Source organism: Haemaphysalis longicornis, unplaced genomic scaffold, assembly GCF_048455015.1.
Source record: "Haemaphysalis longicornis isolate Haplotype H1 unplaced genomic scaffold, Haemaphysalis longicornis Haplotype H1 scaffold_1, whole genome shotgun sequence".
NCBI lineage: Eukaryota > Metazoa > Arthropoda > Arachnida > Ixodida > Ixodidae > Haemaphysalis > Haemaphysalis longicornis.
In genome coordinates, this window is record NW_027526203.1 from 415,129,433 (window position 1) to 415,155,614 (window position 26,182).

Below are 26,182 nucleotides of genomic sequence, written 5' to 3' on the forward strand. Positions count from 1 at the left end.
CGGGTGGCTCGTTATTGTATATCTGGTGCAGTTCGGCTAATCGATCCTTTTTTTGTATGCAGCATTATTTGATCAAACTACAGCTTTGTTAGGGTCATTGCTTAGACACAAATGGCAAATTCCATTGAGAGAACAGGAGCAGCGGCTTCGTGCAGTGAAGAGTAAGGGGAAGAACACTTGGGAGCAGGGCCACTCCACCTGCCAATGGAATACAGCACAGACCTGGAGAGCAGGTGGGAGAGGGGAAAACGATGAGCGAGGAGGCCTTTCAACGATTCGCCATGCTCTGAAGCTGAACGACCCACCTCCTCGTCTGACCAGCTTGACAATGTCTTTTGAACATGTGCCTCCACCTTCAGCCTTTGTTCCGGCGTCGAAAACAGGTGGTGAAACGCTGCTGCGTACACTTCGTCATCAGCGTCATTGCTGCTGCTTGAACTTGACTCTGACGTTGCACTCCAGCAGCTGTCGCTGCTGTCACTCTCTAGTTCATCAAGTACTTCGGCAAGGCAACGACGCTTTGCTGCCTCCGTCCCTAGAGCATCTAATGGCAGGCAAGGTGAACGGGGACTGCCAGAACGTACTGCAATGTCGTCAAAATCATTGGAGCCTGAGCACCAAACACTCTTGGCTGCCGCCATTGCCTCCGTACCACCGCGCTCGCCGGGCCGTGACAACTCGCGGGAGCTAAAACACACACGAAAAGGGGAGGATATGACGTTAAAAGTCATGTGACTTCCTTCGTAGTGTGCTCACTCCGCTTTTCAAGCGGGAGCAGATCGGACTGCTCCCGGCTGCTCTCAGCGCAGCGAAAGAACTCGCTCTTACCACTGGATGACAGTGCTCCTACTCCTGTTCGACCACTGAAACACGCTGGCTCAGAAAAGGGCACTTTCGGAGTGCTTTTTAGTGCTCCTGCTATACAAATGGAATTTGGCAAAAGGTGATACAAATGACCATGGTGCTGCAGTGGGTCCAACGGCTCTCAGCTTGGTCTCCGCACTAAATACTCTGGCTAACCATTATGCTGTCACACATCTGCACCCAAGTGCTGACAGCAGTGAAGCTGTTGTGGCATTCTGAATTGGTGTCTCAAGTAAAGGTGAAGTCTGCTTACACTGAACCAATTTAGGGAAGTGCTGCATCATTTGTTTCAGTAGAGCTGCTGTCGCACTTAAACTGCCCCATTTGATTTTTCTGCTGGGCGTGAATCTAATTCAGCCATTTATGCACTTCCATGAAAGGGGTTGCATGGACTTTGTGCAGGAGGCAAAAAGTGCTGGCAATTTCTGCACCATTATGGCGGTTGAGCGACTTGCAGTGATTGCTATTGGCGGGGAGCGCGACCACGGGCGGCGCTGCGAAGCGCGCCTCCGTGACGTCGGCTTAGGGATTCTCGTATTTGCCGTCTGCTTCACTCGGGCTCGCTCTCCCTGCTGGTTCTCTGCGCTCGGTTGACGTGTGATGGTTGTCCGCGCCAGATTTTGCGTGTGCGTAACTTTTTATCATGATGATAGCCTTAAAATCGCATACACTAGCTCAAAGCGTTATTTAAAGTATAGTTTTTGATGCCTCTACGGAAGAAACATTCACGGCGTCGCCCCATTCCTTGCGAAGCCGGTGCTGTGCGGAGCTCGAAGAGTCGGAACTAGGCGTCAGCTTCTGTATTAAGCAATCTTTCGAGCCAGCTGCTAGTAACCGACTACAGAGAGAATACAAGACCAAAACAAATTCCCTTTGGAGCTGTCGGCTTTGCCAGAAGGCATTCCGATTCCCGGTTATCATAAGGTAAAACAGTTTTTGCAACCTTGCGGAACGCTCGAAAGTATTGTATCACGTCAATTTACATTGTCATGGCATGAAAGTGTGCCGCCATGTACTATAGGCTGCAGAAACTGTAGGTTGAGTTCCAAATAACCCACTGTGTGTATAGCTAGGCACGTGCTGGTTTTTATACCACGCTTCTAACCAGCATGGAGATATATTGAGCAAAACGAGCAACGTCTACGGTAAATATACGGTAACACTACGTTTGCTCAGACCTGGACGGATATTCCGGTACATTTTCCACAGCCAAATCTTCCCAATATTCAGATGCGTTATAGGAAAACTGCACTCAAGAGGGGGAGGAGGAGGAGGAAACTTTACTTAACAAAAAAAAATCGACGTGGTTAGTGGGCCGGCTGCTCAGAGTAGCAGTAATTTTCCTCAATTCATAGAATGCCATCCCAAATAGACCAGGATTTGTTCGTTAAACCTGGAAGTGTTGGAAAACAATGAAAAGCATCTTATAAATATTCATCCGTTTCGATTCTTCTAATATGCGGGCGTATACTATTTATTGCGTTCGTTGGCGTGTATATCAAACCTTCAACACCGCAATCACGTTATAATTGCTCGGGTTGATAGTCAGTTCGTTATGATAACGATGGTTGCGATAGAAATACTGAGCACAAAAGCCGCCTTCGAGTACTGTGGACAACGTTGTTTTGGGTGCGATCGCGATGGCGTAGCACAAACCTTCTCATTGTATTTGGATGTGAATAAACAACGCACGCTGTGGATATGCACCTCCTTGAACGCAGCCATAACTAACGCCAATTTGTGAAGAAAGAATGTGTGCCATACAGCCTGCAAAAAATACCCACACGACCTTTGTGAGCCTCCCAAACATCCCCAAACCTAGTAATAGGACGTTTGTGACGGTGCAGAAAAATCAATGCATTGGGCACACACACACACAAACAAACATTCATTTGATACCAGTCAACAACAACGAAAGAAAAGGAAGACATCTGCTTTACTTCCTGCTGTGCCATGCGCGCGTTGGGGCCCGCTGCTTGGTGCGTAGCATGAGGCTGTTGAGTCGCCATAAGAGCATCTCAAAAGTACGGTAGGGAAGCCTACGCATTTTGAACACTTATCGAGGAGCTCTGAGCGCTGAACCTCGCGAATAAGCTCGAAAGGACGAGTTACACACAATCTTCTCACCGATGCTCTGAAGAAAGTTGTTCTCGCTCTTTTCGTGCGTTGCAAACTTGTAGGGGATACAGCTTGAAATTATTCAGATGTGTCAGAAGGTGGCAAAAATCACTGAAAATAACTGAATTACTGTAAATGCGCTTTTTAATGCACTAGAGCATCAAAGCGGGCGATTTCTAGCACAGGCACTGCTGCCCTTCGCAAGCGGAGGGTAGCAGACGACAGCGGCGCGAGTCCCTAAGCCGACGTCAGAGCCAGGGGGCGCCACTCAAACATCTCACCGCCAATAAGGATAGATCAGAGTAGAACAGATGTCAGCATGGTAACGCGTAAGGAGCAGTTACTTTGCAGCAGAACAACTGCTGTCAACAAAGTAATGGCAGAACTTGCCAGAGGCAGCATTGCAGAATAGAAGTCTAATAGTGAGGGGGAAAAAGACTTGCAGGCATGCAAACAACGATAAGCCACACAAGCTGCGACGGGGTGGAGGGTCCCTCCCTGGTAATATCCATGTCGTTCTCTCCAATCTACCTGTTGCTGTCCCTAGCATCACCCTGATGGAATCTAAATTTGCAAGTGCTTTGGAATCTAAATATTGTCTAGTTTTTTCAACAGTGGATCTGTGTTAATCTATCAAGTGCTCAAGCACATAGTCTGCTTTCCTAAGAGGTGGTTTGACAATTCAGGTGGTTTGTACCCTAAACGGGCTTCCTCAAGGTGCTACGGACGGTTAACTTTGGTGAACAAGACACAACCGCCATACTACAGTTGCAATCGTGCTAGTCATCTGCAGAATAGTTGCCCATAGTTAGTAGCCGTATCCCTGTTCGAAACCTTGTATGACAGCCGCATTGTTGTGCGAGCAGTGTGCAGAAAATTGCTGGGCCGCTTAATTGTTAATCCCATGAAAATTCAATTCTGTTATAAGACAAATTGTTTTGTATTTAGTTTATTTGGTCACTTGGTGCAAATGGAACCTGTGTCACCAGATTTTTCACTGAACTTCAAGTTACCTATTCAGTTCAACCATAACTAATACTTTTTTAGGGTGATATCATGAGGTACTTGCAGGGCAGATTTGTTAGGGCTTAAAGTGGTGAGAGGTAGCTTAGTCATTAGCAAAAGCTTTGTATACCAAGAGTGTGGCAGTTCTGGGCAGTTCTCGCACACCCTCCTCAATGCTTTCTGGGCTGTGAGCTGAACAGTAATTCTCTTAAGTTGGTACTGTTCTTGTGGTCTAAATTTTTGCTGATGACTGTACTTTGTGTAGTGCTTCCATATGAAAGTTATGTAGTAGAAACGAAATGCTGTGCACTCTGCTTGTTTAGCTTTTTTTTTTTCGTACGGGGTTTCTTACAAAGGTACTTAATGGTCTGTTGATCAAAACGGCTCCAAAACCTACTGTTGGCTGCGATGCATTCCACAGCAAGTGCTTTGCACCAGTTCTAATACTGCAAAACCTTTCTCCCTGCACGTAACTTGAAGGAGCACCTGGTGGTATTCAGTTGAGCATTAATGGTTTTGTATTCATAACTTGTGTTGTCAGAACTGTTTTCCAGCTGCTAGCTCAAATTGGTATGGTGTATTGATCTGCAAAAAAAAAAAGAGTAGTATTGTCTGGCATCTGCCTTGCCTACTCCAATGGCAGCATCACACTTGCTATTGCGGTTCTAGCATTTCTTGTTCAGTTGCTCAAAATGAAACATTGTAGTTCTCCAAGATGTACTGCTATGCCTTGCTTTCAAAATGTGCACTACCTAGGCTGAAGACGCACACACAAGTGTAGCAAGCAAGCCAAAAATTCAAGCCTGACCATATGCTCTCTCACCCAAAACACTGAAAACTCACTTGTGTGAGTGAGCAACTTTTGTACGGCACTTGTTCTTGCTAACAGAGGATCAGCTTCTAACTTCCACCTTACATGACTCAAAGTTTTATGTGCACTAGCCAAATGTGTTGGATGGGACCAATAAAGAAATTAATACCGCTTTGAAATTTGTCAGCGCTGCACTTTTAAGCACGCCCTTTTCCCTGGAGTGATATAATTTTTACATTTTGAGGCTTTTCTGATGTCTTTTTCGGCCCATTGGCATTGGGTGCATGCAGACAACATTGCCTCTAAAGGCATTAACAGAGCTTGATACAGCAGCAGTGGAGATGGTTTGCGAGGTGCCCCCAGTGTTCCCGAGCATTGGTAATGCTGTCTAGTTGCTGGAAAACACAGAATGTCTGCTCCTTAAAAACGGTGTAAAATTTTTAGAGTGCTTGGACTGCAAGTGCTGTTGTTGAAGTTGAGTTTTTTTTTTTTTTAATGAATATATGCCATAACATTCGCATATAACATGCAGTAATCTTGGCCTGAGCATGCTAAGTTCACTGTTTATTTCGTATGCGAACAGATTTAGATTAAACAGATCAGATTTAGATTAAAATTTTTGCAGATCAGATTCAGATCAAACATTTTTTTCCAATGTACCGTACATTAGAGCACTTGCTTATGTCATTCCTCGTTTCATGACAATGGTGTTTGTTAAAGAATTGTATTTCCAAAACTGAGTAAATGGCTGCCACTCATCCAGAGCCTGGAGTACATTTTTTCTATCTTGTAGCTACACAGCTTCAGTCTGAACTCTAATCGCAACTAGTTCATTTACTCATTCCGGCTGTTATGCCAATGATACTGTGCACACACATATGCACCCAGTCCCCAGCCACCAGGACTAGCGAGCAGGCTTGTGCACTCTTCCATGGACCCCTCTCTTGGATGGAAGGCCACAACCATAAGCAGGAGCACGCCAACTATGACGGGAGACAAAAGCAGGGAACTGGGTCTCTCCTATGGAGAGTCCCTTCACCCTCACCCTCCACATGCCTCTAACACCACCACTTTGTTTGGTTGCCAAACATGAGCAAACTTTTTCTTCACCGCGTGCTCAAATGCCCAGGCTTCCCCTGCTATCCGGCGTGTGGTGGTCACCATGACATTAGGCGAAGATGTGTCAGTCCTGTCCTCTCTGCTCGTAATGTTCTTCCCCTTCCCCTCAGTGGGTCTTTTCAGCCCCAATAAATAGTAGCAGACTGGTGCTGTGACCCCTCCTTGTGGGCTCACATAGCCAGTGTGTTAAACCAGTGTTAGCCTACCTCGCAGCAGCCCAGTGGCCCTCCTTGGCCAGAAAGATTGCAAGTATTTATCTGAATCCAGCTGGCCTGCCTCTGGTCTTGTATGCTATATATTATTAGATGCGACGCTGAGAGCATCTCTTGTCGGCGGCCCTGTCCTTCCTGCGTGCGTCCGTCGGCGGCGGCGTCCGCACTCTCCTCCGCTCACCCCTCTCCTCTCCGATAGCGAACACTCTCTCGCGAGGGGCATTGGATTGGATTGGATTAAAGTGGATTGTGTTGCGTCATAGCCGCGGCAGACGCACTGGCGCCGGCGCATGCCCAGGTGAGAGCGAACACTCTCTCAACATCTGCCAGTGTGCGGCCCAACGCGCTCTCACTCCGCCGGTGGGCGGCGCTGCATGTGGTGCTGCGCATGTGCAGTACTCTCTCTCTCCGCGGTCTCCTCTCCTTCGGGCGCGCTGCGCACATAACCGGTGTGCCACTCTCCGGCGGCCTTTCGGTCGACGGTTGCTCTCCGCTTGCACTAGAACCCCCCTCAGCGTCGCATCACACCAGGGTTCCCGCGAGGGGAGGTGGGCGTAATTTTTTAGATAGGTATGATGTCACTGCTAGAAGACAGGTAGGGCCTTGTTTTTATGGCTTAACTTCGCCTTCGAAGGTGTGATTTTATAATGAAAGGTTGATGGATCCACTGCATTCATCGCTACTTGCTACTACTTGCCTGTAGTCAGCCGTTTTCAGATGTCTGTTTAGGTGGTTGGCCTCGGGCAATGTGCCTCAGAAATGCTGGTGGTTTTTTTCCTGACAAAATAAGTGTGTAACTGCAGCAGTAGTTCATAAAAAAAAACTTGCAGGCAATAAAGATGCCTGTGTACGTGGCACCGATCAGCGCGACTGCAAAAAATTATGGAGGTCAAGTAATTAATGATGTGCCTCCAACACATTGAGCTGTAAAGCCAACTTCATTGTGCCAAATTTGCAATAGGCGTAAAAGCAACGTCTTCCCCAGTACAAATACACCCCCACATCGTTTTTGCAGGGTGAGTGATGAGGAGTTCGCTGTTATGGCAACATTACAAGATAGGCAGACATTTTAGGCGATACACTGGCCCTGTTATTACGCGATAATTTTCAGCTTCAGCTCGTACCGTGACGATTCATAGACTAGGGCGTTGTACCGCACAGTCGAGAGCCCATAGCCATCTCCTACAGCAGGTCTTATAGCCAAGGTGTACTAATGAAATCCAAATGGACATTTTTGAAACCAACCTTGAGCTGCAAGTGAAGAGGTGTTTGTAACCAGTTGATCGATTGTAGGGTTTAACGCGCCAACACAATGCAGGCGATGAGGCGCGCCGTAGTGGAGGGCTCCGGATTTTGACCCCCTGGGGATTTTTAACGTGCGCCGAAATCTCATACACACGAGCGTTTTTGCTTTTCGCCTCCATCAGAGAAGCAGCCGCCACGGCCAGGAATCAAACCCGCTCCACCGCAGCGGGTGTTTGTAACCAGTTTAAAATGCAGTCAATTTCATTTTGATGCTTCGAAAAAAACATCTTTACCACAAGCTTCTGCATGGCAAAAAGAAAATTGATGCCAGTAGCACACTTTTTTTCCCCCCAAGTTGTGCAAATGGACATCAATTTGAGAGGTGGCAATCACTTTGCTGCTGCCCTCACTGCAACTTTTGTATCTTGGTCAACTGTCACCGCAGTTTGTGTCACTAGGTCTGGGCAATTCAGCGTGCATTTAAATACATTGGTCAAATCTCATTCAACTGTCCCCTTATGCATATGCTACTTCTTCTTTTCCTTTGAATGCAGTATAACCTATTGCTTGTATTCACTGGCAAGGCAAACGTGAATGTGCCGTCACTGGTTACGTCGGGCTCCGCGAGATGGCGGTCCGTGCTAAGCACGTGTGTTGGACGTTCCAAACTCTACCCCAACGAATGCAAAGAAATGCCTTGACTCCAATGTGAGTGCGATTAATGACATCTCTGTTGACACCACCATTGAGAATTGGGTTGAAACGAAGCAGACGAAGCACGGTGGTGTTTCTTTTTTTCTTCTGAGGCATGCAGGCACAGTGGCACAAGCTGCGCCATGTCTGTGGCCGTTTCCAGTGTTGCCAAGCAAAGAAATTGACAGCTAAACTTTTCAGTGAATACCATCTATTTCACTGCAGGCTTTGAACGTGTACAAGGTGGCAGAGATTTGACACTGCATCTGCTTGTGCACCAAATGCATATCTCGGCGTCTCGGTTGTGTTAGTAATGTCATCTAGCTACTTTTACTACACCTAATATGCCATTGAATGCGCACTGTTTTCACCTAGGGAGTGAATTGCAGTTCTCGTTCTTGGGCACTGAATGTCACTGGCTGAGCTTGGAGCAGTGAGGACTGAAAGGTGCTTCAGGGAAGCATTCCCTACAAGTGCAGCATCATGCTGTGATGAGGAACTGGATCAAGGTATTTAGAACAGATCACGCTTACAACTTGAGAGTAGTTCTGCCGAGTTTGGTTGCCTAGCTTAAATTAAGTTTCACAAGACTATTACACATGATTTGGTCCCTGGCTTACATGGCAAAACCCATGTTGAAAGACTGGCCCCATTTGTTGCATAATCTGCACAGGAACCTCACTGCAGTAGCATTTTACTGTTTCCTGTAACACCAGGAACAATGCACTAACTTGTCTAGATAAGAAACACTAGTCCAACGCCAGATTGCCAGTGAGCGTGTTTCGAGATTTTTCTTTTTTTACGCACATATGGCTTTTTTCAACCACTTCAAGATCTACGTCGAAATGAGAGTACATAATACGTGGAGAAGCTAAAGGACCACACATTCTTTGTGGGAAATCCAAATTTGTACACTGCCTCTGGGATTGAGAGTTCAGTGACAGTCTTCATGGGCCGCATAAAGGCACACATGGATCCTGCAGGCCCTCTTTTGATCAGATCACATCATGCTGCAAAAATGTTCCGTAGTTACTGCGAGCCTTGAGAAACCCACACAAGCACAACGTTGCGGAGGTAAAACCGTAGATATTCTTGCTGGTTTAGCCTCACAAATAATGGAGTTTATAATAAAATACAGTATCATGAAGTAGAAGTTGGAATAGTTTTCAAAGTTCGCACTTTTGTAATGTAGCTCAATATCTAGGAATGTAACTATTACAACTCCTTCGCGCTATGCTACATCCACAGATGGCTACAAGCAATGCTACAACCATTGCTACAAGCACCAGTGCCTATAAAAGTCTTTGCAAGCCATTTATGAATGTCCCTCTTCACACTGGGGGATCCCATGCAATGCTTCCAGTTTAGGGCAAAAACAGCAATCATTTACTGGATACCTAGCACCTGAAGCACTGATACCAAAGCTCGATCCATAAATGTTCCAAGATGCCCTCCCGCTATTATGGCCGACAAGCACTGCATGGAATCTATGTTAAATCAATATTGCTGCAACTTTGAGAGGCTGGGAAACGGTGACACATCTGCCCTGTGATGTGTGGCCTCCAGAGTGCAACTCTGAAGCTGCCAGCTGGCCGAATTCGAAGCGGCCAGTCCCTTCCCTCTCATGGAAATGCGCATCAATCAGGAAAGAAGCCTAACAGACCCATGCACGGCAAAAACAGCACGAAACAAACCAACTTAACAGGCTAATGCGCGGAAAAAATAAGATAAAAGAAACCTTTTGGCGGTACTCTGGGTGTCTTGCACCCTTTCACCTCAGTTTCTGGGCAGCTTCAGACCTGCTGCATGTGGTGAATTTTAAGCTTGGGGGTAGCCTTGAATGCTTCTGAATCTGACAAGGCTGCTGTTTTGCTTGGACAAAAAACCGTGACACGCATTAGGCCCTCAAGCCCCCTGGACTTAGACTGCCAGGGCAGTCTAAGCCGAAGCCAAGGGCGGCTCTAAAATTAACAGCAGCACCTTGTCTTAAGATCCAGACATTCAAGTTTATGAGCTAGCAGGAATTTTAAAAAATGTCACTTTTTCATCAGTAATGCTTTAACTACCAGTCAAACTTCATCAAGTGGTCACCGTGAGCTTTGCTTTTTTTGTTGTTTCAATGCAGTTCCTATGAAGTAAAATGGTCCCAGACTTGGTACTGCAGAAGGAAACGTTATTCCGCTGCATTCAAACCCCGGCTGGTGTTGCACTCCTTGAAATAGTAGCTTTAGTCAAGGAAAAACAATTGGGAACAGATTGGCACTGATTTGTTTTTCAAGGCTGGCATAAGCTTACGAAACGCAGTGAAGTTTCCTTTAAAGGAGCCATGAAGAGAAAATACAACTTCATTTAATTTGAAAGAACTAGGATTCAGTATCTCACTCAGCTCCATTACAGCCCCAAAAGATGTTTTTTTAACGAAAAAAAAAAAGCAAGAAGTATTTAAAAACTTTCAAATTTTGCGCCACAGTGACGTGTTATGAGCAAGAATGACGTCATACGGGCCAACAATAAAACAATTTTCAGTGCGTTAACTGCACGTTTGCATTCAAGTGATGTGGTCAAATGGAACTAGAGGCCCCATTACAGATGTCCAGTCATGTGTCGTCGCGACAGGTCAGTTAGGCAGCCGCCAATCGCACAAACAAGGTTCCGTGACGTCATAGAAAAGTTGCGGGAAATTGGCTCGGGGGTCGCGACTCCTTCACACGTTTTCTTTAACATCTCCGTTATTTGTTCAAAGATTGCGATGATATTGGTATCATTTTTATCGAGACTAAGCAGTCTTCTAATAAACCCAACTTGTATTTTGTCTTCATGGCTCCTTTAATGATGCACTCCACTCATATCGGCCAAAAAGGAATTAACCCCAAGGAAGAAATGCCCACATTCTATTAATATAACAATGTTGGGCATCTGATGAAACCTTACTGCGCTTAAATAAGACAATGCATCTGTTTTCAGTGTCTCCTTTATTGTTTCTATAAACATGGCTCCTATTGCGATGGAAAATGTGTTATCACCATGCTTAGCTGACGAAAAAAAGTTTGTGACAAATTAAAAACAACCTAACAAGGCAGCCCGTGCAATGCAGCATGCCGAGAGGTAGCTATTCAATGTACAAAGGAAACCTTGCAAATCACACACAAGAACCACAAGTTTGGCACACAGTTATCCTCTACGACAGTGCTTAGCATCTTTGTAGTGGTCCACACTGGCTGACTGACCAGCAAAGGATGCCAAAGGGAGACAGCAAAAATGCAAACAATGGTTACAGGAAAGACCAGGTGGCCCACAACTCACTCATCTCAGCTTCAGCACAATGCAAACGTGACAGACAGACCAAGCTCAGCCAAAACTTGGGCCCATCTTGCACAGAGTAAACAGACAAGCATAAACTCAGGCCCACCTTCTGGACTAAAATTTGGGGTACAGTGAAAGATAAAACCAGGTAACAGACACACCAGCCTAGGCCTAAACTGGGGGGGGGGGGGCTTGCATCGTAGCATTTAAATTAAGGTCAGGCTTTGGCCAGAAGTTGGGCTCACCTTGCATAAAAACCGAGCTAAGACAAAACCTAGACTGCCTGCACAAAGAATACGATGACAAACAACCCAGAGCAGAGAATTTCTCTCACCACGTTGGGCAGATGATGTTCTGAAGGATGTGATCTACATAAAAAATTCTCCTTGCACAAGACTTGACATGCAAATACAGCTCGTAGCTGGGTGCAAGCTCCCAGTGTGCTGGACACAGGTAACACTGGGATCCTGTGGACACATGGAGACAGCTACCAAAGACGTCATACTGGCCTTGCACAGCACAAGGCCAAGTGTACCCAGCCAATTTTCATTGGCTATTCTACCCCCACCCCTCCTCTCCCCAAGTACATATTTCATACTACAGTGCTGTGTTTATGACATCTCTAAATTAAGAGGAGGGGCCACAGACAAAGCTGAACAGAATAAACTGGGGCACTGCCTTACAAAATGTGCTAGATGAATTAAGTAGACAATGATGCTGTTTACAGACCTGATCGATGCGCTTGCGATGGGTGAACAGCTCTAAATCTTAACACGCATGCGCAGAAAAAAAAAAAAGCACAGCACTAAAAATGCAAATACAAACTGGTGCAATCTTCTACATATGGCGTATGTGCACTTACAGTGATTCATTCATACGACTATCTGGCATGAAAACTCTCAAAACAGCATGAATACATTCATACGTGTATAAAAATTGAGCATTATGAGGACTACACACAAATGACAAGCCCACTCGGCAATTCTTTACATCAGCGATCAAGGTGCCGCCAGCACTATTAAAAATAAAAGCCTGGACATTCAGTGCTCCATACGTCAGCACACATGTGCCTGTGCTTGGCAGCCTATCCTGGACTCGTATGGACACAATTCTTCTTAGCTGGACAGAGCATGGAGAAAGAGAGGAGATAAAACGCGCACAGACACAACAAGTTTCAAGGAGGGGCTCCTCCGAGGCGTACAGTTAGTGGGCCCAGCAGCGGGGCATGCGAGTCCGGCTAGTACGGGAAAATAGTGTGCGCGGCTGCGCTGGCTCTTGGTCTCACTAGGCGCGGGGGCCTCGTGGCCGTCATCAGTGGCGGGGGCTGGCCGGCGGGGGCTGCCAGTCAGGCTTGAAGCTGCCGGGGCCGAAAGGGGTGGTCGGGCTGCTGCCCAGCGGGGGCGGGGGCGGCGCCATCGGAGGCCCCTTGCTGCTGGAGCCGCTGGTAGAGCCCCGCGAGGGGCCCATTCCCGGAGAGGAGCAGGAGGCTCTCGGCTGGCTGCTGCTGCTGCTGCCCACTGGAACAAGGGGGGGCGGCGCATTTGTGCCGGCTCAAGTCCCGGTGCTCGAGGAACCGGCGGCCGCACTGGGCGCACGCGAAGGGCCGCTCGCCCGCGTGTGCCCGCAGGTGGCGCGCCAGCTTCTCCCGGCGGCCGTAGCTCTTGCCGCACACTAGGCAAACGTGGGGGCGCTCACCTGTGTGCACACGCCGGTGCCGGGCCAGCTTGTCCTTGCGGTAGAAGCCTCGGCCACAGAAGTCGCACGGGAAGGGCCGCTCGCCCGTGTGGATCATGGCGTGCCGGGTGAGGTGGTTCTTCTGCGAGAAGCTCTTGCCGCACACCTCGCACCGGAACGGCTTGTCGCCCGTGTGCGTCCGCATGTGGTCCAGCAGCTTGCAGCGGTAGCTGAAGCCGCTGCCGCAAATGTCACACGCGCACGCCTTTTCCCCGTGCGCCGCCCGCACGTGCGCCCGAACCCGCTCGGCCGACGCAAACAACTTGCCGCACACCTCGCACGGCACCGCCCCGACGGACCGCTCCGAGCGCGTGTGCTGGCCCAGGTGCTGCTGCAGCTCAGAGGCCGCCTTGAAGGGCACCTTACACGAAGGGCAGGGCCACAGCTTGTCCCCCTTGCTGTCGGTGGCCGGCTCCACCTTCGGGGGGAGCGCCTTGTGCGGCTCGATGCCCGGAAAGGCCACGGGCGCCGAGCCAAGGGCACGGCCAAACTCGCTGGGAGGCACCTGCGGGATCTTGAGGGTGGTCAGGGAGCTGCTGCTGCGGGGCTGGGCCTTGACCGCCTTGAGGCCCTGCACCTCGTCACTGCTGGGCGCCTGCACCACGGGCTGGGCAACGCTGCTGGCCGCCGGGGCAGTGGCGTGGAAGTTGGCCAGGTGCTGCCGCGGGTCGAATCCTGCACAGCCCACACGCACCAATCCCCGAGTGGCCCCTGCTTGCTTTGCCACCCCCTCCACCCAGCCGAGACAAACCATCAGCCCGAACGGCCCCTAACAACATGTGCAACAACAGGCTCTCACTGGGAAAACGATTTCATTGGACGGCATTTTTTCTCAACACAGCCATAAGTGCAAACTTCAAGGTGTATGTTTTCTCCACAACCTTGAATATAAATCCCGTTTTTAGTAGGCAGACTTGCTAAAATGCATAACTAAACAGCAATACCACCCTCAGTTATAGTAAGCAAGTATCCCCAATCGTTGCAACTGGGCTTCAGTGCAGTTTGGCCACAATTAAATGCAAACAGGAACCAGAAATGTTAAAATATTCATCTTCAGAGAGAATAAGGGTGTGGGTTCAGTTCATTTACAATGTAAATTATTACACCGAACTTCGGTGAGCAAATATTGCCACTATTTTCCGCTTGCGGAATGAAATCGCAACTTGTAACGAAGAGAAAGGAAAATGTAAACAATCAGGTTATTAACAACCCGACCCGGGAACGTGAGCCCAAATATGCCCATGGAGGCCTGTGTGCATTCATAAGCTGTACAGGGTTCACTTTGCCTTTCTCGACCACCTGCGACATATTCCTGCTGCTGCATGTCTCCATTCCGACCCCCTTCAGTCATTGTAACCACACAAAGGCTTGGCACCTAACCCGCTAGAAGCAATGTGGAAGCCTTTTGCTGTCTCCTACTCTGCAATACGAAACCAGTATTGCACCTTCAGGTGGGGCAAGTGAAAGTCACGATCAAGGTTTATAGGTGTGCACACACAACTGTGTTCGAATCACACTTAAAGGGATGCTGAAAACAAAGTACACGTTGCTCTAGGTCGATAGATTAACTCGCCGAGAACACGAATATACCACCCTTGAGTGTAGCTTTTCTAAAATGAGGTAGAAAATTGCAAAAACATAAATACAGGTACGCCACCACCGGCTATTTCATGCAACTTACACAGGAAGTGGTTAAAATCACGTGACAAATATTTTAACAATACGCCTCTATACGTTTACAAAAACTTAACTGGAGTTTTTGTAGTGTCACATTTGAATGTTTAAACAAAACAAAAAGAAAGCTAGAAACACGATGGAAGCACAGGCGATAGATTACATGGCGACTCCAAAAGCCAACAAGCTCGTTGCAGTTTTGGTGCAATACTCGGACAGATAATTGTGTGGCTTTTGTGCCATAGCCACATTTATTATGACCATTTGTGTTCTTTTGCTGCACTAAAAAAAGAAACTGGGGGACACTTATTTTGGCTAAAGTCGGTTCCCCCTCCCCATGTTACCAACTACTGGTGCCCTCTGCAACCAAGCACTGTATAGGCATGCCTTTGCGATGTTCATTGTGCGGCTGGCTTGGCCGTCAGGAACATTGGTAGAGGGATTAATCAGACTAACCATGTCAGAATCAGACGACAGAGTGAACAAGAGAGATTATGGCACGAACGCTTCGTCTTCAAGCTTAGAAGTATTAATGCGTGAATGCCTGATGTACGCAAGTGTGCTTTGTGTGCTGCGAGTAGGACAACTAAAGTAAATTGTGCATCGAAAGTGCCCCATTTGAACGTTTGTATTATTTTCCTGCTTCCTTCACTGAATGCTTCTTTACTTCTGGCATACTGGCATAGGCAATGTCCAGAGTTACTTGATATAGGAGTTGTGAAACTCCCCATAGGCCCCATGCATCAAAAAGTGGCCCTACGAATGGTCCACTGCTTTGGATCTTGTTTTACAGTGGCGCCATCTTTTGGTGACAAAATAAACTATACAACTTGCGTCGCCGCTCGACGACCTGGGCGAAAAAGGGTATTTGAGTGCTTACGTGAATTCCTTATGCCAAAGGAGCCCAGTGTGCTCAACTATGCAAGTGTTTATATGCATACGAAGCAAAAGTAGTAAAAAGAAATGCGACCATGGGGTCAGCCGTCGCTTGCACACTGTCGTCTGCTGCGCGTCCTCTTCGGTCTTCTGGCGGTAAAAAAATAAATAAGTCGCTTCGATGGCTTTATGCAAGCTGAAATTGATTATTTAGAGCCACTTGATATGCTACTAGATTAGTTTTGGCATACAATGAGCTGTAGACCAAACGATAACTGCAAATTTAGTACTTCAGTTCGGACCTATGTTGTGCCGGAGTGCCCGCACAAGCGTCAATTAGTCGAGGCAGATGCGCGGACGCAGAAGCAATCGCAACCGGAAAACCGGAATTAAGGTAGCAATTAACTTACTGAGCACCAAAAATAAAGAATTATGCACTTTAAAACAAAATTTAACGTTAAATTGGCAGTTTGAATAATTAGTTTGTTTTTTGGATAGTGCATGTGGTGGCCGCCGTGGTGCCACGGTACGCACGATCCAAAGCAGGGGGGGTCCAGGTGCGGGCCGTTTTTTGAGGCGGAGTTTCACAACTGCCTACATCGAAGAGCTCTGGGGCGGTATTCTCGTAACTGTCCCCTTTGAAAACGTCCCTTTTGCGTCCCTTTCATCGTGACGTACTTCCGGTTAAGCAGTGGGCCTTTGATTCAAATACCGTAACTGTTCTTGCAAATGCATTTTAAAGAAGTGAAACCGTATCAGAGTATCTTTTATGTGTTTTTTGTTCCGCGAGCGAACCAACAATAAGGCGACGAAAAATCGTCTGCTCCGAGTAGCCACGGTTCATAGCTCCGCAGTGCTTGTAAGGCGTCACATCCGGGTGTTCGCTTTTAGCCAATCAGGGCTCGCTCAAAAGGGACACTTTTGAAAGGGACACAAAAGGGACAAAACACGGGAATACCGCCCCTGGGCAATGTCTACTCTGCATAGACAGGTGTCCATGGTGCACAATGTGAGATGCACAAGCAGTGCGATGGAGCTGGTGCGCATGGGTGGTTGTATCGATGTGTATGTGGTAGCCAACCTTCAAGCAGCCTAAATTGACTACATGCTTTTCTTCAACCAAGCGTCAATACTGATCACAGGTCCTATAAAGAAACCTTTTGCTTAGCGGTCCCGAGCAGCAAAGGATGTGAGAGTTTTGGCAAGCACAACCGATTTCACCAAAACTGGCGAAACCTTCTATACCGTTCCTTCTATACCGTTATACACCACCGCTGCCTCATTTGCTTTTGGTTTACCAGGATGCCAACAGCAGCCAGCTGTTTGCATCATCAATCAAATTGCTGTGAGGGAAATGAGTAAAGGAAATTCATTGCTTGATTAGTGATTTCTCGGCTATTAAGGCATCTTTCAGCCAAGGATCAACGCTAAAATGGCGATGGGAAGGTCAGACTTCCCTTTGAAATCAATTTGCTTGTTGTTTTCAGTGTCCCTTTCACTATAAGGCTTCAGTATCACTAGCACAGTAGTAACCTGCCCAAATTCCAGCTTCAAAATAGGCACCCGATGTAAGCAACAGATGAATAAAGCACAGGTGGAGTCCAGTGTTAGCCCTCATTCACACAGCCGTCGGAGCCGTAACGGAGTAGCGTTCGTACTGGAGCTCTCCATCAGAGTACAGGGTCGTCTTCCCAGTGATGCGTTTAGCCTAGAATTGAGCGTGCTTAAAGGAGCCATGAAGAGAAAATGCAAGTTGGTTTTATTCGAAAGATTTCGTGTTTTATAGTGCCCCCAGCGCTTGTCCGGATACAAACGGTGCTTTATTCACTGAGAAATTAAACAATTTAGGTTAAAATTTTGATTTTCCCGCTCAATCGTGCGTTTTCGTGGTCCCAAATGACATCACAGGAACCGACCGCTCTGCAGCCTAGAGTACCTTCATTCACGCATCCGCCGTACAGGGTTGAGACACGTATACGCTGGCGCCGCCATTTTCGGTTGCTCGCTCGCCGCCGAAGCAAGTCATTGTGTCAAAACCGCGCTAAAATTATCGCCGCAACGCGGTTTACTGAAGAAGTTTGAATCATATTGTCTGTTTCGCGTTGCTAGGTCTCGTGGGAAACGAAAAGAATAACGCGTTGAGCCCGTTGGACCAATTGCAGCGGCACGGGACCGTTCAAAGGTTGTCTCCACCCTGTACAACGGTGTTGGTTTGTTCCCGCGTTTCTTTACGTTCCGTAACCTAGATGGCGCCACCATACCGTGGCAAGCGTTTGGTTTGTTTTTGCCCGCATTTAAACCTGGCTTGTTTTTGTTCTGGGAGAAAATATTCGTTCCCTGAAACAGTGCTCGCTCGACAAATGGGGTCACGTAAGACACCGTTGCTTGCGTCAATCGGCCAGTGTCGTCCGAGACAACCCCAAGCCCCGTAGTGCTGTGCAGCAAACCAAGCATGCTGTGCGCAGTACGAACAGCAGAACGCATCAGTACTTCTATGTTTACATGTGCTTTCGTAACTTCCACTGTTTGTCCCATCATTCTTATTGCTTTGTAAAGAATGTGCCCTAAATTTAAGCGCAAATCGCTCGTTCGGCTAGTTTGTAAGCTCTACCTAATTTGCGTCTGCTTCTGCCAGCCTCCGCCAATCGCAGAGCTTAGCTCATGTGACATCATAGGTTCTGTTGCGGGAAATGAGCTGGTGGGTCGCATGACCATTCCCGTTTTTCCTAATTATGTAGCTTATTTGAGCGAAGTTTACGTTAAAAGTGGTGTCAGTATGATTCTAACGAGACAATCTTTTGAATGAACCAAACTTGTGTTTTCTCTTCATGGCTCCTTTAATCCGAAAAGGAAAGAAAATGGCTTGTGCTCACTTTTCGCTCAATTTAGCCATAAAAATTTGTTTTCTGATTAGCTGGTTTACCGCGAGGCATGGTCCCGTCGCGTTGACGGGACGGAAACGTAGAGCTTGGCCCCCAATCACCGTCGCACCGTTTTCGGCGAGAAATCGCCCAAAAAACCATCGCCCATGACGGAAGACGGTGACGTGACGGTGTGAAAAACAGCTGTGTGAATGAGGGCTTACGCTGCCCACACTTCAGCTTTTGTTTATGCTAAAAACAGTAGTGGTTTGCAAATCTGAAATTGCAATAACAATCACTTGGCCATAGCAGAGAGGATACAACGATCATGAGCCCTTTGCTCCTGCTGTTATCCAGCAATAATTTCTTCCCTTCAAAGTGAGGCCTACCCTGCACAGCAACATGGGGGACAACCCCGAGACCATCACGGTAACACTTCACTAATGTCATCACTGGTGGCCTCACTGGTATTTCATTTTGCACATAGTGCCTCTACCCCCTTGTCGTGCACGATTATACACAAAACATTTGGTTTGATACAATTAGCAGAGCATTTCGACCTCTTCTGCGTCATGCGTGAATATACAGGGTGTTAGGATAATTGCACCACTTTACAATTTTTTTTCCTGAGCAAACCGCCCCTCGGTTCATGCTCAGATTTCAGACAAAGGTCGCATTTTGTGGTCTATTTTGTTTTACACCAGGAACAACGACGGCACTTACCTGTTTATACTGAAAATAATAAAAACGATATTCGCCTATGGGAAAATCGCCAAACATGACCTCAGTTAGCTGCTTTTGCATTACTCCGGCTTTTCCTCTGTAAAGCGCTAACCACATGGAGCGATTTTTCCAGCGACGCGACGGGCGCCGCGACTAGGATCCGCAGTCGCCGAACCGAAGTCGCTCGCCGAGGCAACCATATGACAGCGACGGCTCGTGCGACTGAGGATGGCGATTTCAATGTTGCCGCACTGCGCAAAGTAACGTGCTTGGTACGCTGGTTGTTTGCAAATATTTCTTTTGTTCATTTGTCAAAAAAAGCATGACTAAAAAGTATTAGGCCTTTCTACTTTGCTTTTTGCACTTCATTGCATCTCTAAAACTGGTTTGGGTTAGCGATAGCGCACGCCTTTCCTTCTGCGCCTCGTCTCTCGGCTCCAACATGAATGCCGTGAAGAATTCGCTTTCTTGACGTCGTTTTTCCCACACGGGTCTCCCCCAGTGTGTGCGGGAGCCTTCTTGCTTCTGCTTCAGCGTGTACACAAGCTTTTCCACGCAAAGCTTTCTTTGCCGCTGCACCGCAAACGCCGTCTGCGTGGATTTGCAAAATCTTCCCCCCGTTCTCTTCCAAAACCGGAGGTTGCTTGCTTTTGAAGGGGCTCTCCTATTGGCTAGTCGCTGAAGCCACTTCCGGGAGGCGAGCGACTGTTTCTGGCGACCCAGAACCAAGCGATTCGATGAGCGACTTGGTCCGCGGCGAAAAGTAGTTCGTCGCTAGTTGCGTCGCTCCCCAAGTCGCTTGCAAAATCGCTCCATGTGGTTAGCGCTTAAACCAAACCTTGTCACTAGGCAAACAGCAAAAGAAAATGGGACGCATGATGGCAAACATGTATTGATTGATTATGGGGTTTAACGCGCCGACGCAACGCAGGCGATGAGGCGCGCCGTAGTGGAGGGCTCCGGATTAATTTTGACCACCTGGGGATCTTTAACGTGCGCCGAAATCTCGTGCACACGGGCGTTTTTGCTTTTCGCCTCCATCAGAAAAGCGGCCGCCGCGGCCGGGAATCGAACCCGCGACCTCGTGCTCAGCAGCGCAACGCCTTAGCCACTGAGCCACCGCGTGGCAAACATGTAGCATAAATTAAGGCAGAATCACTCACTATACAACCTTACAAATAAATGACAGCCTCCTGGCCCTTAGTCACACAGATGCGTCAATAACCACTGAGCCAGTTGTCGTTGAATTTCTCAGTTGCACTGAAAAATACAATGACTCGAGCTAATGGGCATCAAAGTTGGTGACAAGAGTCCCAGCACCACCTAATGAGGCTGTGGGCCTAGTGAAGCGCTACAGCCTCACTCGTTTGAATCTAACAGTTCCTGGCGTTTCTCGCACTTTTTCCTTTCTTGCTCACGCCACTTCTTGTACAAGTGCACAGGTGATCAAAGTTTGTTTGGAGGCATAGCACGCGGACCAAAAGCAAGTAAACAAACCGCACTTTCTAGCAATACTCACAATGCGCTCCAAGTCTCCAAGCTGCTATTGGGGCGACAAAAAATCATTTTTTTTTAATCTAGCTTTAGTGGTTCAATTTAGGCATTAGAGAAACAATCGTTTGATCGCACTCACCGTAACAGCTGCTCGCTTCGGCAATCAGCAATTTGCCGTATGTTTCTGCAATAGAAGCGCCCCGCATCTCCATCATGATTCCGTATCGCCAAAGTTCGCGGGATTGTGGCCACAGTCCGCTCATTAAACGGCTGGCACGAGCGTCAGACTAGGCGAATAGCTGCAATTTGAACCTGACAAGGCTCGGCATCACCGGTGGCTGTGTTACAAAGACGGACCACAACAAAAGATTTCGACTACAAGCGAGTGAAAACACTTCAACACAGTGTGCCCCGTACCGTCGACTAGTAACGTGCATTGTTTATGACGCCTGCCTAGCGTGCAGCTCCACGACCCGAAAGCTCCCGCAACCAAGTTTGCACAAAGATTGCACAAAGACCGATGGCACACCGACGGCACAAGTGCGCGCGCCAGAGCTGAGTTGGTGGCCCACGCTACGGCCAATGTTTCACCGATACGGCTACACGCGCCGTTTCGCAACTGCAACAGTCGCGAAATGTCAGTTTTGTAGGAGTTCGCGATTTGCGCGCCGATTTCTGAATTGCGCCGGCAGCAGCGGGCGCCGGCGCGATCAGATCCCACAGAGGGGGGGTCAGCAACTGATTCGGGCAGACAAAGGAGCCATGGACGGGGGGGGAGCTCCCAAAAAGCGGTTTCGCGCGTACCCCTCGGCGTCCCACTCGCTCACCTGGAAATGCGGCTGGGAACACAAAAGTCGGAGTGCACACAACTTGCTCAGGCGTCGAGGCCATTTCTTCAACTGCATACTGTCTTTGCTAATAACGCTTGTGACATGCCCCGCTACAGCTAGGAAAAAATACAGCCGTAAATTGTCCGATTGACGCTGCTTTCGGCAGCGCTGGCAGCGCCACTTAAGCCTCGAACCCTCAACTGCCTCTACGCCACCCGTGGTGCTTCGATCGCTGGATCATGGATGCATACCAAAATGGCCGCGGCTGCGCGCTCACGTTGTTTGTATGATGTTTGTATAGTACCACCCTGTTCTGTGATAGTACGTTTCGCGCGCTGATCGAGCTGGCACGCAAAGCTCGGGCCGCGCTAGTGCCTTTGCCAAAGCGAGGCAGTGATCGGGGAGATTATAGGAAGAGTTTTGTGCTAAACCTCGTGTGTGCGCGGAAGGCGTGCGAGTGTCAACAGGGGCAAACCATACACAAACTGAATGCAGAACAGCACAATGAGCTGTTCAGGCACGACACATTAGTAACCTGGTGTCAAGACAGATCTCTGATGGCAGTCCTCCTCGTTGGATTGCCGTCAGTCGGCATTGCCTAGCGTGTATTTAATTGGAGGGTTCCTTCGTCGTATGTCTATAGTAATTCCAGGCACTATAGTATGTCTACGCTAAGACGCTGAAGTGCGCTAGATTATGAAGTGTAGTCTGACGTAGTTTAGGCAACATTAGGTTTGGTGAAGTCATGTTTGGACTGCCACTGCCTCACATTACACCTCACTTGTAAGCTTGCTTAAAAAGTTGGGAACAAGCAGAAAAGTTATATGCAGTACTTAATGGTTCTGTGTTAGCACTGGCCCATATATACAATCAATAAACCGAGAACGTAAATATGAAGCGAAGCCCTAATAACATTTTAAACAAGTTTAGGGTTGTCTAAAATAAGTATAATGAATTTTATTATATCGGCGATGTATTAAACAAACAGCACTCTTATGGGGTTTATGTGCTGTCACCTGAGTGCTTTTACGGCAACCAGGGCAGAAATGAACAGCAGAAAGACATGCGGCATCAGGGCCAGATTGCTGAGGGCCCGGTTCAAAAAAACAAGGAGGGCCCCTCCCCCCCCATCCTGCCGTACCCTCTCGTCATCCTTAAGACTTGACGCTTTTTAGAATTTTCTGCAAAGAACACATGCCGTATTTACTTGAAGGATCTCCGAAGTGTTTATGAACATCGCCTGGGCATCTATTTTTTTCGCAGAGCACATGTAGAGATTGTCGTCGGAATTGAACTATACCATTAGACGAGGAGACAGAGACAGCATTAAGATTTTTCGGGCTAGTTGGTTTGTACTGAAAGAAAGGTAAACTGCACGAGAAATTCAGATGAAAGGAAGCAATACATACAACACTTAGAAGTGCAATCTAAGTGTGGTATGTGTTTCTTTCGTTTGTCTTAACCTTTAGCACAGTTTACCCTTGTTTCAATAGACATCTTGCTTCGAAAATCAGGATGCACATTGGTGAAAAATGGCTTCCTCTATCTGCTTCACTAATTCGGCAGCTCACGCTTTGGTTGCCTGCACGTGAGCACTGCCTAAGTAGACACATGGGCCTTTTTCAGAAACTGTTCACACACCCCTACAGTAAATTCGCTACCAATCGTCTGGCTATTTTGTGATTTCATCCAGCAACACAATTTTAAGCTCTCCTAAGGCAGCGGTTCCATACCAACAAAGATATTATGTATGTGGAATATGACAACTGAGCACAACAAAAAATTCAAATGGTTTATTATTCAAATGTCATCACGCGAGCAGCTAAATCTTTTAGAAGAAGGTGGTGCCTATAGAAAGCAAGATCAAGAAAGCAAGAGGCGAAAGAAGATACCTGGACAGTATTTTATCAAGCAAAGCAGCAAAACGTTTTTCCAATGCAGCTGCTACAGTCAAACCCGAATATAACGAACCCCTATAGAGCGAATTATGCTATATATCGAACAAAAATAAATCAATTACGAAAATGCAAGCGAAACACATTCCTTATAACGAACTTCACATCCGATATATCGAACTCGGCGTGCCTAGAATGGCCGCCAAAATGCATGGTCTCGGAGCGGCGATTGATATGTTCATTGGGCGCGACCACTGAGCAAAGGCCGCGACTGAGACATTGCGCCCCGTATGGGGTGATATGATGCCCGACACTTTCCGTAACTGTTTCCGACGCGCGGAACTCGCGACGGAACCAGCCCTGTCAGTGAGTCCGGACAAAGACGGCAGCTCGCCAACCTTCCCGATGCTGTGACGAAAGGAGTGTCCTTCGAAGATTTCCTGAGTGTCGACGACGACGTTGCCGACACTGTAAGCTCCTCGGACGCGGGCACCGTCAGCAGCACCGTCGTAATGCTGATGAAAAGCACCGAGGAGGCAGGGGATGTAGCGAATGAAAGCCATCCGACGCTTAATGAAGTGCTTTCGGCAGTCGATGTCCTCCACCAAGGACACGGACTCGAACTGGAGCAAACAATGTCTCGTGTAAAGAATGCTGTGCTAGTTGACGCTGCCAAAATGAAAGAGAAAACAAAAATCACGGCTTTTTTTTGGAAGTAGGCAGTTAAGGCGGAAAGTAGCTTTATTATTTGCAATAAATAGATTGTTTTGTGTATGGTAATGACATACTTTATTTTGTTCGTTTCTGATGCGGTGATGGCAAGGGGATTCCCGTGTATTGCGAGCTTGTAACAATAAATTCGTTATAGGCGGGTTCAGCTATATCGAACTAATCGTGGCGCATATTGCAGTTCGCTATAACCGGATTTGACTGTAGAGCAACTAGACAGAGGTGCTTTCCTTTTTGACGGGGAGAGAATTTTGAATTATCGCTGTCCTGGTGTGCTTAAAATTCATATTTTAGGAGTTTACAGGCCGAAGCTACACCTGGGCTATGAGGTGTACCGTAGTGGAGGGCTCCGGATTAATTGGACCACCTTGGGATCTTCAATGTGCGCCAAAATCTAAATACACAGATGTTTTTGCTTTTTGCCTCCATCTAAAAAGCGGTCATGACTTTTTTTATTATGTATTTGGCACCGCATTAGTGTTCTCTTGTTAAAGTAATTTCGTTTTGTTCTAGAGAGAAAAAATAAGGCTGTCGTTGTTGTTGTCACATCTGAACAGAAGTGCTTGGCTTGAAATCTGGTCAGTTTGCAGTCTGCACTTGTCTGAATTCTTGTTTTGTCGACATGTTTGTCGACATCCGGGCATTCATTTCATTTCATTTATTTGCTCCTTAATTAAAGGCCCGAAGGCATTACATAAGGGGGGGCTTGTGCCAAGGTAAAAGTATACATACAGTGAAAACAACAACAACAAGAACAGAATAGAAATCAACAACAGTTAGGAATAGCGAAACTATTGCGAAGATGATGAACTGGGGAGAATAAAAGAAAAAAAAGAAAAAAAACGCCCAACGGAATTTGCACAATTGATTCGGCAGGAGTATCACATGAAGGCTGAAAGGTTCGTCGTTTCTCAAGTTTTTTGTGAACTATTTTGCGGTTAGGGCACGAAGCTATATCATTGGGTAGTGACTTACAAATTGCTACTGCGTGAGGAAAGAAAGAACAATTCATTGATAATGTGCGGCACTTTATTCTAGAGATTGGGTGACTGTGGTTAAGACGGGCAGAGGCTCTTGCTGGGGCGTTAATAAAGCATGTCGTGATTGTGACGGGTAGTAAAAGGTGTGTAGAAGGCACAAACGAGTGATAATGCGGTGTGTAGCGAGGGTGGGGAGGTTAATGGACTGTTTGAGTGACTTCACCCCGACTGTGTGCGAGTACTGTGATGTTATAAAACGGGTGGCACGGTTTTGTATCGATTCCAAATCATGGGAAAGATATATGATTGAAGGGGTTCCAAATTGATGATGCATATTCTAGCCTTAGTCGAACGAACGTTAGATATGCAAGTTTTTTAATATCAGCGGATGCCGATTTAAGGTTGCGACTGAGGTAGTCAAGTGTGCGTGAAGCGTCTGAGCAGATGGATTCGATATGGGATACCCATAACAACGATGACGTCACATGAACACCAAGGTATTAGTACGTAGAGGCAGAGGCTACTGGTACCGATTTAATTGTGTACATGTGTTGAACAATAGTGCGTTTTTGGGAGAATGACAAGACTTTGCATTTTTCGGGGTTTAATGGCATCAGGGATTTATTGCACCATGTAGAAATTGTGTTAAGATTGTGTTGCAAGGAGTTGTTGTCGGATGGAGAGCGGATGGGTTTATAGATGACGCATTCATCAGCGAATAATCGTAATTTTGTTGTAATATTGGTCGGTAAATCGTTTATGTAGATGAGGGACAACAATGGTGATAGGCTTGCGTCTTGCAGGACTCCCGAAGTTACACTGGTGAGGGATGAGCGTTGGTTGTTAGCAGTAGTACATTGCATGCGTCTTTGTAAAAAGTGTTCGATCCAGCGTAGTATATTTACGGGAATTCCAAGAAAAGAGAGCTTGAGCAAGAGAATATTATGGGGAACCCGGTAAAACGCCTTGGAAAAATCCAGAAATATTGCGTCCACTTGAAGGTTGTCTTCCTTGTA

At 47.3% G+C, this 26,182-nt stretch overlaps 1 protein-coding gene across 3 annotated transcripts; it reads right to left on the reverse strand.

The window, feature by feature from the left end:
- Positions 1 to 11,020: 11,020 nt before the first annotated feature.
- LOC144155578 (uncharacterized) lies at positions 11,021 to 21,767 on the reverse strand. Of its 3 annotated transcripts, XM_077687114.1 has the most exons (4): positions 21,560 to 21,762; positions 20,872 to 20,916; positions 13,066 to 13,779; positions 11,021 to 12,887 (listed from the first exon to the last, which is right to left on the reverse strand). In XM_077687114.1, exons 1-4 carry the CDS (start codon positions 21,621 to 21,623, stop codon positions 12,682 to 12,684), a joined length of 1,029 nt encoding a protein of 342 aa, XP_077543240.1. In that variant the 5' UTR covers positions 21,624 to 21,762; the 3' UTR covers positions 11,021 to 12,681. The 3 variants fall into 3 exon arrangements, with proteins under 3 accessions (XP_077543240.1, XP_077543238.1, XP_077543239.1); XM_077687112.1 differs by having other exon boundaries at positions 11,021 to 13,779; positions 21,560 to 21,766; XM_077687113.1 differs by lacking the exon at positions 20,872 to 20,916 and having other exon boundaries at positions 11,021 to 13,779; positions 21,560 to 21,767.
- Between the last annotated feature and the right edge of the window lie 4,415 nt (positions 21,768 to 26,182).

Excerpts from the sequence above, each read along its gene's own strand:
- LOC144155578 (XM_077687112.1), bottom strand. The coding sequence starts at position 21,623 with ATGGCCTCGACGCCTGAGCAAGTTGTGTGCACTCCGACTTTTGTGTTC. Across the intron at positions 20,917-21,559 it reads GTTCCCAGCCGCATTTCCAG|AAACATACGGCAAATTGCTG; the intron begins GTGAGCGAGTGG and ends CTTCTATTGCAG. Across the intron at positions 13,780-20,871 it reads CGAAGCGAGCAGCTGTTACG|GATTCGACCCGCGGCAGCAC; the intron begins GTGAGTGCGATC and ends TGGGCTGTGCAG.